The sequence below is a fragment of the Centruroides vittatus genome, unplaced genomic scaffold (genome assembly GCF_030686945.1).
Source record: "Centruroides vittatus isolate TY-2023 unplaced genomic scaffold, ASM3068694v2 contig_1154, whole genome shotgun sequence".
NCBI classification, from domain to species: Eukaryota; Metazoa; Arthropoda; class Arachnida; order Scorpiones; family Buthidae; genus Centruroides; species Centruroides vittatus.
Genome location: NW_027120741.1, coordinates 3,313,146 through 3,327,242, shown reverse-complemented (window position 1 = coordinate 3,327,242; position 14,097 = coordinate 3,313,146). Strand labels below are relative to the sequence as shown.

General features: G+C 34.2%; 1 protein-coding gene across 4 annotated transcripts in view; it reads left to right on the top strand.

Moving 5' to 3' along the window:
- The window catches only part of LOC136979196 (neprilysin-1-like), a 136,965-nt gene that overhangs the window by 112,060 nt on the left and 10,808 nt on the right, over positions 1-14,097 (top strand). For all 4 annotated transcript variants that reach the window (XM_067275142.1, XM_067275149.1, XM_067275162.1 and 1 more), the window contains exons 19-20: positions 5,687-5,785; positions 5,965-6,038. In XM_067275142.1, the coding sequence (XP_067131243.1) occupies positions 5,687-5,785; positions 5,965-6,038 (173 nt within the window). The remainder of the gene's footprint in view (positions 1-5,686; positions 5,786-5,964; positions 6,039-14,097) is intronic.

Genomic DNA, 14,097 nt, shown 5'->3' with positions numbered 1-14,097 from the left:
CTTCGATGGTCAGCTCTTGGTGTACTCTTCCACAAGCTCATTGATATCATTGTTATCCACCTCCAGTCCCATGATTTGGCCAAAGACACAATCTTGTTGACTACATGCTCCACAGATACTGTCTCAAACCCCTCAAAGTCACATTCAATAATGCTCTCTGGCCAAAGCTTTTTCCAGGCAGAAGTGAGGGTTCTCTTGGTAGCTCCTTCTCACACCTTTTCAATCATCTTGTGGTAGGCAATGATGTGGAAGTGATATTTCCAAAACTTTCTGAGAGTGAGATTGGTCCCTTCAGTCATCTCAAAATAACACTCAAAAAGTGCTTTAGCATAGAGCTTCTTAAAGTTAGAAATAACCTGCTGGTCCATAGGCTGGAGTAATGGAGTGGTGTTGGGAGGCAGAAACTGAATGTTGATAAATTTAAATTCTTCACGGAGGTCATCCTGTAGGTCTGGAAGATGGGCAGGGGTTTGTTATTCATAACAAACAAAACATGGAGTGGCAGATTCATCTCAAGCAAATATTTTTTTTCAAAACGACCAAGCACTTCATTGATCCAATCTGTAAAAAGGTCACATGTCACCCAAGCCTTGTTGTTGGACCTCCACATCACATTTAACCTGCTCTTCTAGACTTTACACTTCTTGAAGGTTTGAAGTTTCTGAATGGTAAACAAGCAGTGGTTTAATTTTTAAATCGCTGCTTGCATTGGCACAAAATAGCAGCATGAGATGGTCTTTCATTGGCTTGTGGCCGGGCAATGCATTCTCTTCTGCTGTTATATAGGTTTACTTCGACGTTTTTTTCTAGACCCGTTTCATCACGATTAAAAACCTGTTGCGGCAAGTAACCCTCAGAATCTACGAGCTTCTTGAATTCTCCACTGTCTTTGTGTTGGAGCTTGCTGCTCCACCATGTCTTAGTGTTATGGATGCCGGTTCTTCTCTTAAACTTCTCAAACCACCCACATCTTTCCTTAAATACTTCTTCTTAAGCTGTTGATGATCCTGGCATCTTTTTAATGAGACTGACAAAAATCACTTTTGCCTTCTCACAAATGATGTTCTTGTTAATAGTGTTGCCTTGCAATTGCTTTGTTTATCCATATCAGAAGCAACCTTTCAACATCATTGAGAATACATAACCATTGCATGGATATTCTTGTCACTCCCTTTGAAGCATCTATTTCCTTAATCTTGTCCTTGTTCTTCAGGATAGTGCAAATCGTTGATGTAGACTGATTGTATTTGTGTGCTAGATCAGCCACACTCACACCTTGTTCTCACTTTTCAATGATTTTACATTTTTTTTATGATTATCTTTATTCTCATATGGTTGTCTTCTTGTGGCTTTTTCTTCAGGGACGTCTTTGCAAGGGTAATTAAACTTTGCAGAAAAAAATCACAAATAATATGTCTGATAAACGCACCAAATGATATTCCAAATTCATGGACTATGTAAAGGCTATAATTAAATATTAGAAATTAATTAATTTGACTAGAGGTAGACAGTTATGCTGCCATCTTGTATTAAATTTAATAATGTCTAAATTAAAAATTATTTATTTATAATTTCTGGAATTTAATTTGAAATTGGTCATTAAATTTAATATGAGATGGCAGCATAACTGCCTACCTCTAGTCAAATTAATTAATTCCTAATATTTAATTATAGCCTTTACATAGCCCAAGAATTTGGCATATCATTTGGCATGTTTATTATATAACGGGCTATGGTTGTTGATGTTTATATGTAATATGTCTGAACACAAGTTTGGAAAAATGTGTGATCAGAAGCAGCACTAAGATGCTAAACACAGACTGATGTAGTATGTGCACAATTTGGGACTTTCCCTCTCCTCATCACTCATTATGCAAAACATTGCTCATTAAGCAAGACATCTTTTTACAGTTTGTTTTGCTGTTATGTGCTCATTAAGTGAGGTGCTCATTAAGTGAGGTTCCACTGTATAAGTTGTGGAAAGCACAATAACCTGTATTAGGACTATTGTGTGGATGTATGATTATTACGTAAGAAAGACAAAGAAGTAATATATAGTAAACAATAAGTTTATGTACAAGTAATATATTGATATATACAAAAAATTTACAGATTTGTTCACTAGGTCACACACACAAACACCTACGAACCAGATGGATTTGTCTGTACAATGAATTGGGTATAATACAAGTCCTTTCTGTTAATACACATGTGAATCTCTCACAAAACTACTTCTTGACAAATATTCACTACCAGCAATTGATTTAATTTAACATAAAGTTCCAATCATCCAGTGAGTATTCCAGCTGATGCAAACAGATTTTTCACTTTGAGTCTGATAATACAAATCTGTATAGGTATTGATTCCACTGCACCAAGTGGTTCCTAAGAACACCTTAACACACAAAAGAAACAAACGTAGATCCTTTTTGTTGACTTTGGCAACCTCTCACCAGCCAGTCAAAAAAAGATGGTGTTGCCAATCCATACTACCTTAAGTACCCCTTCCCTCTCATTGCAGTGTTGCCAATCCCCTATACCATAAAGAACAACAACAAAAAAATAAAAAATATGCATAGCCAAAAACCTGCAATGGCACAAAGTCAACTCCCCATTTTCAAATCCTTACTTTTTGAAAAGTTAGGACTTGAATATGAGTCAATCTTTTATTATTAATTTTATTTGTATGCAAAAAATTAATGATTTGAATTTAAAAACTTTGGAAAGTTGTTGAAACAATACTTCATCACTTTCATATTTATCAGAACTTTCATTGTCATCATTCCCATTTCCTATTTCATTGCTATCATGGTATTAGATCTCATCATTCTCTGTTCTGTCCAAGTTGCTGGTAATACATTATTTCTTAAAGTCCATTTTAATTGTCTTCTAACAATCAATCATAATTTTTCTGTTATCCTAACTTTTACAAGATTTTGTGGGATTTTTATTACTATTTATCTACATGATTAATTATGAAAATTATTCACATTCAGTTACATTTCTTTCTTTTCAAAATTACTCTAGTTAGAGAAATTTTTTTGAATTTGTATTTATAAATACAGTGGAACTCCATTAATCCAGATTTCTGATTTATCCAGATTATAAAACATAACCCTTGTTTCATAAGTATGAAAGATAGACACACGGAAAACCTGTAAATGCAAAAAAAATCAACTGCTAAGTACTGTACATTCACTCACTGTTGACAGAATTCAACAGTGAGCATATGCTTGTACACTGTGCTAGCAAAGAAATTACCGCATGGACGCAAAGAAAGGGACGGAGACTTTGATGTCATCGGGTGTGCTAGCGCATGTTTGCTAGCTATAGTTTGCAGCATCTCTTACAGTAGTCAACGTGTTAGTAACTTTATTATTTGCAACCTTGAGAGTTATTATTCACTCAACATCCAAAGCTACTATTGCTTCCCCAAGTTTCATTCACCTTCAATCCTTTGTGAAGTAAAGTAAACACTATGAAAATGATGTCTGAAAAAGATACAGTGGTTGTTACAATAGAGAAGAAATTAGAAATAAAAAATAAAGTTTATATAAACTGTGTTATGTGTTGTTAATAAATTTTGCAGATTATCCAGATTGTGCCCAGTCCTGTTTGAGTTGGATAAACAGGGTTACTCTATATCTGAGAATCAATAAACATAAATGAATTTTTGGTTGCAATCTTAGTAATTTTTACAAATTATACTTAAATTGTACCTAATTGATGAGAAAATTACATTCAAAGAGTTTGTTTTATAGAAAGAAATATAAGCATTGGATGTCTATATTGTAAATGAGAAATTGTAACTTACTGCCTCCTTTCTGTCTATATCAACAAAAATGAAATTAATAAAAGTTATAGAGAAAAATCAAGACAATGTCCTATGTGCCAAGTAATAGGCTGCTTAGCATGTATGGTACATCACGCAAAGGAAAATAGTAGTGATGTAACGAATATTCGGTTACTACCTGGTATTCGGCCTATTTTTCACTATTCGGCCGAATACCGAATATTTAATCACTATTCGGCCGAATACCTAAAAACAGGAGTAAGAAATAACAAAAACACAGTAAATTAATCATTTTGATAACTTTTATTAATGCTGAACATTAAACTATAATTATTAAAGTTAATAAGAAATAGCGTCTAACTCTAGTATTAAATTATTTCGTAATTAAATAATAATATAGCCTTTATCTAGCCGGATATCTTATGGCATTGATGGCGTGTAAATTAGAATGTATCGGGCATTAATGTTATTGTTTAGTTAATTATGTTATATTCGTATTCGCGTATATTTTAATATTTTTTACAATATTTTAAAATGATTTACAAAATGTTTTATTGAAACTTATCGTATTTAATGAAAGAATTATTTATCTATTTCTAGAAGATTGAGTAACTAATATATAATTTATTTTGTATATAAAGCAAAGAATGAGCATTTCTCATTATATGCAAAAGATAACATTTGAAATCATGTTAATTTAAAAAATATTGACAAAAACAATAGGAACAAAATATCACAAATAGAAACCCCCCAATAATATATTTGAACTGTTCCACAACTGGGAAGAAACTAGACCATACGTCCTTACTAAAGTATATCCTTAGGTAGTATTCAGTCTACAAATATGTAGTAAAAACAAAATTTTAGTGCTTAATTAAAGAGTTAAAAAGATCGATTGCAAATAAAATAACTTATAAGTTATAACTTACATCTAAATACCAACAACTGCCGAATCATATTGCGCTATTTACGGCTATTACATAAATTATAAACCAATTTGGCACTAGAGGTAGACGTTAGACTCCATCTCATATTAACTTTTAGTAATTACCGTATTTTATGGACTATAAGACGCACTTTTTTCTTCGAAAAATTGTCTCCAAAATTCAGGGGCGTCTTATAGTCCATAAAATACGGTATAATTTAATTAATTAATTTAAAAAATTTAGACCTACTGGAAGAAAAAATCGTAGTGACAGCAAACCAGTAGAGAGCAGGGTGTGGATCTTTGCCATAATGCAGTTTGCGTGCCAATTTTCGTATGTGTGTTAATCAAGCTGAATAGTTTGGCCAAATATTCGGCCATTTGGCCACGCTCCTGGCCGAATATTCTGTATTCGGCCACGCTCCTAGCTGAATATTCGGTATTCGGCTAAGGCCAAATATACTATTCGTTACATGACTAAAAAATAGGCTTCCTTGTACATGTTTCACTTGTATTCTGGAAAGTGAACTTGCAAATTTATGACTAATGAAAACAAAACTGTATTTCATTTTTATTTTTCTTATTTGTTTTTATAACTGTCTAAAACATATGGTATATAAATTTAATAAATAAATTGAATATTGAATATTACCAACCCATGCTGATTAAGTGGTCACTAGACGAGGGATCACCCCCTTGGCCCCCGGCTCATCTCACAATCTTGTCCCTACTCCATAGGCCTCTTTGACAACTATTATCGGACCAGTATGGTAATTTGTTCTTTATATATGCTTTTAAACTTAATTAATCATTTATCATGTAAATTGTTTTTGCTTCTTCATTTTTAATTAAAGCTTTGCAATTCTACATATTTGAAAGTGATTTTAGTTAAGAAAAATAATTTTTTAATATTTAATTAGCAATATTTAAATCTCTAAGCCTGATTATTAGAAATAACTTTCCTCCAGGCTTATCAATATTGGGAACAAAAATATGGAAAAGAAAAACTTCTTCCTGGACTTGAAAAATTTGATTCAAAGAAATTATTCTTTTTATCTTTTGCAAATGTAAGCAATTTTTAAAAATTTTTTTAAATAAAGATTTCTTTTATCTGTTACTTTATAAATTCAAAAAAAAATCACCAAAATTATATTTAAGTGTTACCATTTCTATGTTCTTTACATTTTTCATGTTTTAAGAAATATTATTTCCTCTTTCAAATAATTCAGTCTTTTTGTATTTAAAGACCTGGTGCGCTGTTTATTCTACTGAAGGTCTTCAAACACAAAATAGGAATGAACATTCCTTACCAAAATACAGGTAAAGTAATATTTTTATTTTTTCCTGTAATTTTTAAAAAATTGAAATATAGGAAGGTATTGAAGAAAAATGAATAATCAAAGAAATATTTCCTGAATATTCCTATTTGGGAAAGACAAATTCTGTATACAGAAGTTTTATAGTTCTAGTAATCTGATCCATAAAAAATTATTTTACAAACTTCCAAGTGAAAGATAGTTGCAATGGGATGTTTTGCTAAATAGGGCTGATAAGAGAGACTGGGCTCTGATTTAACATTCTCCTAGATTTTTTTTCCTCCCATAGAAATAATTTCCTATTAAAATATTCTTGGAATTTGTCAAAATTATGAAATTTATGAAGATTATAACTTTTCTTTTTTTATAGACTTTTTGAATCTCTTCAATTTCAGATAATTTGTATCTTCTTGCTTGTTCTTTTTCCTTTCCTTTGTCCCAGTGCTAAATGTCACTATACTGTAAACCAGCGGTTCCCAAAGTGTACAACGTGGCTTCCTCAAAGGGGTGCCACGAAATGTTATAAAATTTTTATAACAACAGTCTTTTAATCAGAAATACTGGAGTGAGAAATGAACTGTCATGAATAAAACCTTTTTTACCAGTGTTGAACTAAACAAAACTTCCGAATGTTTTTGGCCTTCATCAAAGCCTGCTTCAGGTGCTGAACTAAACTGGCTTATTACTTGGACTGTTAGAATGATGCTGTTCGATTGTAAATATTGTATTTATCACATTTCACCCTTCTGCCTGGCTCCGTTCAAATTCCTCGAACAGGTATCTCCATGCCTGCACAATAGTCTCACCACTTTAAAGTTAATATAGTTGCCTCTTAAGTTGGCTTTATAAATCTCCAAGGCCTCCAGGTGATGAATATGATCTATTTGAAAGGCCTGTATAATTAATCTGGTATTCCGGAAGTCTGCCCAAACTTCTGGGTCGGTGACATATGCCGACAAGGCGATGGTGTGTCTGTTGTTTGTAAGGTCAGATTGATGTTCACGTATCCTTTTTCAAGTTGAACATATGGTTGAGCCAATATAAATTAAGTCCCTTTGGAACCTATCATCCCTGAGGGGAATAGAGTAAATCCTGGGGCTCTGCTAAGATCTATTTTATCTTTTGCACTGCATAGCAGCTTATAAATTGTGCCAGATCTCCTGTATGCAATCTCCATGCTGCAACTGGATGACAGTGTGCCTATAGCCTGTAATGGGCTGCTGGCTACTGTTAGACATAGACCAGACGACATAAACGCTGCATGGGGGAAGTTGTTTGGCGTAGGCACGGGCCAAACTGCGAACCATGCCTCTTTCGTAGCCGTGTTCAACAGCTATATTTTCTATATGTTGAAGCTCTAGCAGGGTGTCGTGCCTGTTGGTGAGATGAGTAAAAGCCCATCTGGTTAGGGCCCAGAAGGCTGCGATTTTATATGAAAAGGGGTCAGATGAGTTTACAGGGATAAATAGTGGAAGGTAGCCTGGTTTGTAATAAATGCTCATTTCTATTTTGCCCCAATGAGATGCATGTTGACATCTAAGAAATGGGTGTGAGAGTTACTAAATTGATCTAGTTTAATAATAAGACCATACACATTGTTATTCATGCATGATAAAAACTCGTCAACATTTGGTTTAGTCTTCCAAAGGATAAACAGGTCATCAACATATCTTTTGTAAACAATGATGCTCGGTAAAAACTTGGGTAATACCCTGTCTTCTAACTGTCACACTACCAACTTGCAAATGACTCCTGATAAGGGGCTGCCCATGGGTACGCCTCGTTTTTGGTGTTATTAAACTGAAAAACCGAGGTGTAGCACATGAGGTGTGCAAGCTCCAGAATCTGCTTATGATGCTGATGTGTTTTCTTCTTGTTAAGAAGGTCTCTAAGTGTGCAGAAGCATGGTTGCAGACAAATTGAAGGGAAAAGGGATATGAAATCAAAAACCATGATGTGGGGATCGCTGCCTACCTCAACTTGCCATAAAATATCAACCAAATCAGTGGATTTGTTGATAGAAAACATGTAATCTTTCATATAGTCAAAGGCAATGTTGTGAATAGCCTTCTCGAGTAGCTTCGTTGAGGACATAGTTTTATCAAGAACTGGTCTAAGTGAGGGGGTCGGTTTATGCATTTTGGCAAATGCATACAACTCAGAGTGTCCAGAGAGACAACCACTGCACTGTTTAACCTCCGTTTCTTGGCCAAGGAAGTGTGTGTGAATCTTGATACCCAAGAGTGTACCTTGTTTACGTAGTTGCCATTGACAGGTTCACAGTCCATATCAATGATGTACTGCTGCATGAGTGATCTATAGGAAGCTTCCTTTAATAGAACAAGAGACTTGTTTTTATCCACTTACAGGACTATGATGTGTTCCTCTGCAAGCTATTACTTGGTTTTTTGTATGAGATGCCAAAAATCGTTATTACAGGCCTTGTTGGTAGAACAAATTTTGAAGGCGCTCTTCCATCTGTAGTATTCTTTGTGGGTGCTGCTCAAGCTGCCAATGAACCTTTTGATGTCAGGCATCACATTCTCAGGATGCAGTTTGGAAGCTCCAGATGCAAACATAGGACCATGTTGTATGACTCTAATGAGGAAATCCGGGAGTGAAATGTCATCCCAGCAAATTAACGGTGTGACAGGCAAAACTTTTTTGTGCGGTCTTTGCTTAGCCAAAATCCAATTTAATTTTTTACGGTACCTCTTCTCCAGGTTGTGTGCAAGAATTTCCTGGAAACAGGCAAACCTTCTGTTCGCATCATCAAGTGCGGTTGGGTTCCATTCGAAAATTTGATTCTCCACCCTAATCAATTTATCCAGGTTAGAATAGACGACCCTCCTTGGGAGGCCATTAGATCTTCGCCTTCCTTAAACATAAAACCTTGAGCCTCAGTAAAAGTGATTCGCAGCCCTTGGGGAGGTATATCCGATGAATCAACATAGGAAATGCATCGTTCTTCTGGCACTCCAAAAGGAATTTAAGTTTAGTCCTAGCCCTCGTTAGGGCTAGCACTATTTATTTTATAAACTTTAGCCAGCATAGCTTGCATATAAAATAACAGTCTTCTAATCAGAAATACTGGAGTGTGAAATGAACTGTCATAAACAAAACCTTTTATACCAGTATTGAACTAAACAAAACTTCCTAACATTTTCAGCCTTCACCAAGGCTGCTTTTACGGAAAGTTGAGGTAGGTAGCGATCCCCACATCATGGTTTTTGATTTCATATCCCTTTTTCCTTCGATTTGTCTGCAACCATGCTTCTGCACACTTGGAGACCTTCTTAACAAGAAGAAAACACATCAGCATCATAAGCAGATTCTGGAGCTTGCACACCTCATGTGCTACACCTCGGTTTTTCAGTTTAATAACACCAAAAACGAGGCGTACCCATGGGCAGCCCCTTATCAGGAGTCATTTGCAAGTTGGTAGTGTGACAGTTAGAAGACAGGGTATTACCCAAGTTTTTACCGAGCATCATTGTTTTCAAAAGATATGTTGATGACCTGTTTATCCTTTGGAAGACTAAACCAAATGTTGACGAGTTTTTATTATGCATGAATAACAATGTGTATGGTCTTATTATTAAACTAGATCAATTTAGTAACTCTCACACCCATTTCTTAGATGTCAACATGCATCTCATTGGGGCAAAATAGAAATGAGCATTTATTACAAACCAGGCTACCTTCCACTATTTATCCCTGTAAACTCATCTGACCCCTTTTCGTATAAAATCGCAGCCTTCTGGGCCCTAACCAGATGGGCTTTTACTTATCTCACCAACAGGCACGACACCCTGCTAGAGCTTCAACATATAGAAAATATAGCTGTTGAACACGGCTACGAAAGAGGCATGGTTCGCAGTTTGGCCCGTGCCTACGCCAAACAACTTCCCCCATGCAGCATTTCTAATGCCCAGTCTATGTCTAACAGTAGCCAGCAGCTCATTACAGGCTATAGGTGTACTGTCATCCAGTTCAATCAACATTTGAACTCTTTATACAGGGAGATTTCAAACCAAAATGGCATGGAGATCGCATACAGGAGATCCGGCACAATTTACAAGCTGCTACGCAAGATCTTAGCGGAGCCCCCATGGGTTTACTCCATTCCCCTCAGGGATGATAGGTTCCAAAGGGACTTAATTTATATTGGCTCAACCATATGTTCAACTCGAAAAAGAATACATGAACATCAATCTGACCTTACAAACAACAGGCACACCATTGCCTTGTTGGCATATGTCACCGACCTGGAAGTTGAGCGGACTTCTGAAACACCAGATTAATTATACAGGCCTTTCAAATAGATCATATTCATCACCTGGAGGCCTTGGAGATTTATAAAGCCAACTTAAGAGGCAACTATATTAACTTTAAAGTGGTGAGACTATTGTGCAGGCATGGAGATACCTGTTCGAGGAATTCGAATGGAGCCAGGCAGAAGGGTGAAATGTGATATATACAATGTTTAAAATCAAACAGCATTGTTCTAACAGTCCAAGTAGGAAGCCAGTTTAGTTCAGCACCTGAAGCAGGCCTTAGTGAAGGCCAAAAAGGTTTGGAAGTTTTGTTTAGTTCAATACTGGTAGAAAAGGTTTTGTTAGTGACTGTTCAATTTTTATAATGTTAGAATTTAATGTACTTGTTAGAATTTGTATAATGTACTTGTTAGAATTTGACATAGGGCAGCTTGGAAAAATCTGCATCTAGCAAGGGTGCCAAGAATCAAAAAAGTTTGGGAACCAATGTTGTATACTGTAAATGGCTATAAATTAACTTTATAGTTTTGTCTTAATTCATGAATACTAACTGAAAGATATATAGCATACATGTTTTCTTGAATTTTATTTTTATTAGATACTATTTCAAAGGAGATTTTAATATTCCTTCTTGTTTACAGTCAACCTTTTTTCAGTCATTATTCTTAGATTAAAAAATAACTACTACTACATCTCTATTTGGCTTGATTAACTTCTCTCTTTTCTAAACTCAATTGATAAACATTTCCAATCAATTTAAAATTCAATAAATTATTACAATTACTCAGAGGTGCAGAATATGTCCAATGTGTAAACAAAGTTTGGGGAAAATTAAATAAAACAGACCTGGAAAAATTTGTGGTAGAAAAGTAATAATAATATGGCAACAACTGCAAAAAATGAAATATCATCTTGGTTAAGCTTATAGACGTTAACTGTGGAAATTTGCTAAAACAGGATCTTGTTTTTTTAAAGTGAAATTGGAATGTTTTTTGTTTAGTTTCTGATAAATTCAGTTAATCATTACATTATTGCCTACTAACAGGTAGTATGTAGGCAATAATGTAATAATAAAGTAGGCAATGATATGATGATTGACTGAGTAGGTAGTGTAGTTCCAGTAACTGAGACTGATCTCACTTACTGAAAAGTAAGGAGGAGTTGGTCTCAGTTTATGGAACCACCCCTTTGATTTTGATAATATTTGATGGGTGAATTTCCATGTCTGTCTGAATTAAAATGAAATATTCACTCATTCCCTGGACAGAAAACTTGCAAATTAATGAATTAAATTTAAACATGTTTTTCTGAATTTTCTCAATAGCTAAATAGAAGTTTTATCATCATTGTATAAACATTTTCAATGAAGCTACAACCACTGCCATATGACATTGGGTTAAATATAATAATAATAATAATAATAATAATTTTATTTGCAAAGGGAAAAATTTCCCTATTAGGGGGTAGTACAAATACAAGTATTACGTAAAAATTTAGTTTACATGGTAAAAATACATATTACATATTTTTATAACGATTAATAACCGACAAAATTTATTACAAGGCACTGTTAATACCTTTAAAATATTTATTATACAGGATTTGCCTAAACGAACAACATCAAATTCTTAGGTATTACTAAGGATTTTTTCAGTGATTTTATCAAAGTAGTTACAAATTTTGTAGGCATCCTTTCTGCTGATGAAATTGAGATTAATTTTAAAGTCGAGAAGTGATCCATCGTTGCATATTCTCATAATGTCATATTGTTCACGCTGTTTAGTTAGTGCTTGGCATTTTTAGAGTAGGTGAAGCATAGAAAAATCGTCAGATTGGCATAATTGGCAGTGAGTGTTCGAAAAATTTATATATGTTCTATTAACAAAGAGAGAGTATTTATTGAGTCGTAGCTGCATTATTAGACGTTTTACGTTTAGATCAATTGGTTGCCACATATAAGGTTGAAAGGAGGGAATATTGAGTATGTTAACATACCAAGGATGGTAGTTGCTTTGGTTAAGAGATAGCTGATCTTTAACAATAGATTGAGATATAGCCGAATCTAGTAGAAGAGTATAGGCGAATTTCCAATCTTGAATCGAGTCGGTGAACAGTAATTCTGATATTCCAAATGTGTTTAAAATTCTTCGAAATTTATAATGCCAAACCTGCTTGTTACTCCCGCTATTGCACTGTTTTATCATTTCTTGATATAAAAATTCGGTATTATCATCACTTTTGTATTTAAGTCTATAGTAGAATTTTATAATACGTTTTAATAAGTGGGGAAAAGCCCAAGTACGACTTGTCTCATGACGAATAGCATATCCAGGTATTGTATTTTCAAGGTGGAATACCTTCCGGAGAAAGTAAATATGCAGAGTTTCGAGGTTGTATAAATAATCCAGTCCCCATATTGGGCTTGCATAGTAAATGATAGGGTTTACAATGGTGTTGTAGAGTTTAAAATGAATTCAAATTTGATGTTTTCATTTTTGCACATAGAAATAATAGATTATCAGTTGCTTGTTTAACTTTAGTACTTAATTTTGATATTTGAGTTTTGAAAGTCAAATTCCAATTAAACACTACTCCTAGGTAGGTAACTTCGTTGACTATTTGCAGTGGAGTATTTTCATGAAAAATTTTTGTGTCTTTATTCGATAATTTGTTGTTCTTACGAAAAATTACTATGTTAGTTTTAGTCGGGTTTATTTCCAAGTAGATTGAATTAAGATAGTGGTTGAGTTGATTAATCTTGCGTTGAAGTGATATTTTATTTGGGGCTAGTATGACTAGATCGTCGGCAAAGAGGATATAATGAAAAGTTCGATTTTTTATTTCAATGCCTTCGGAAGGGTTATTGAATAGATGGTCAATGCCCAATAAATAAAAATTAAATAGATAAGGTGATAGGGGGTCACCCTGAAGCACTCCACGGGAAAGAATCAATGAAGGAGAAATCGTATTGCCTTGTTTAATTTTAACAGAATAATTTGAGTAAAGCTTATTTATGGCAGATGTAAATTTAGCACTAGCACCACTGGCTTTTAAGTTATTTATCAGTAATGGAGTGTAAACTGAATCGAAAGCTTTTTTTATATCGATGAATGCAGCATAAACTTTCCTATGTTTTTTTGTAAGATGAAGCTGAATTATCATTAGTAGAATAAAAATAGCAGATTCAGTTCCTTTATTTTTTGAGAAAGCATATTGGAATTTGGCTTCTAAATCGTTGACTTTGGTCCACTGTTGGAATTTGGTTGTTAACATTGAAGTAAAGCATTTTCTTATTGTAGACAGCAGTGCTATAGGTCTATAGTTGTTAGGGGAAGACTTGTCACCCTTGTTATATAACATAGTGAGGATAACTGTGTTCCAAGAGTCGGGAAAGGAAGTTGTTTTATACATAGTATTAAAGATATTAAGTAGTTTTAATCTGGAACTATTGGGTAGCAATTTTAGAAATTTATTGGGAATGTTATCATGACCTGGGGTTGAATTAATTTTTATTTTTTGAATTGCTTCATTTAGATCATCAATTGAAAAATCAACATTCAAGTGTTCGTTGTATGCCTTTGTATTTAATATTGTTGGTGAGTCCAAGTGGATTATTGAGAATCGTTGGTAGAAATTTTTCCAGGTGATGAAGTCGATGATTTGTGAATTTTCGCTTATGCTAGGTTTGAATCGGTATCTTCTGACTGTAGTCCAAAATAATTTGTTGTCCTTATTATATTTAATTAAGTTTAATTCAAGCTTCTTGAAATAATTTTTCTTTTTTGT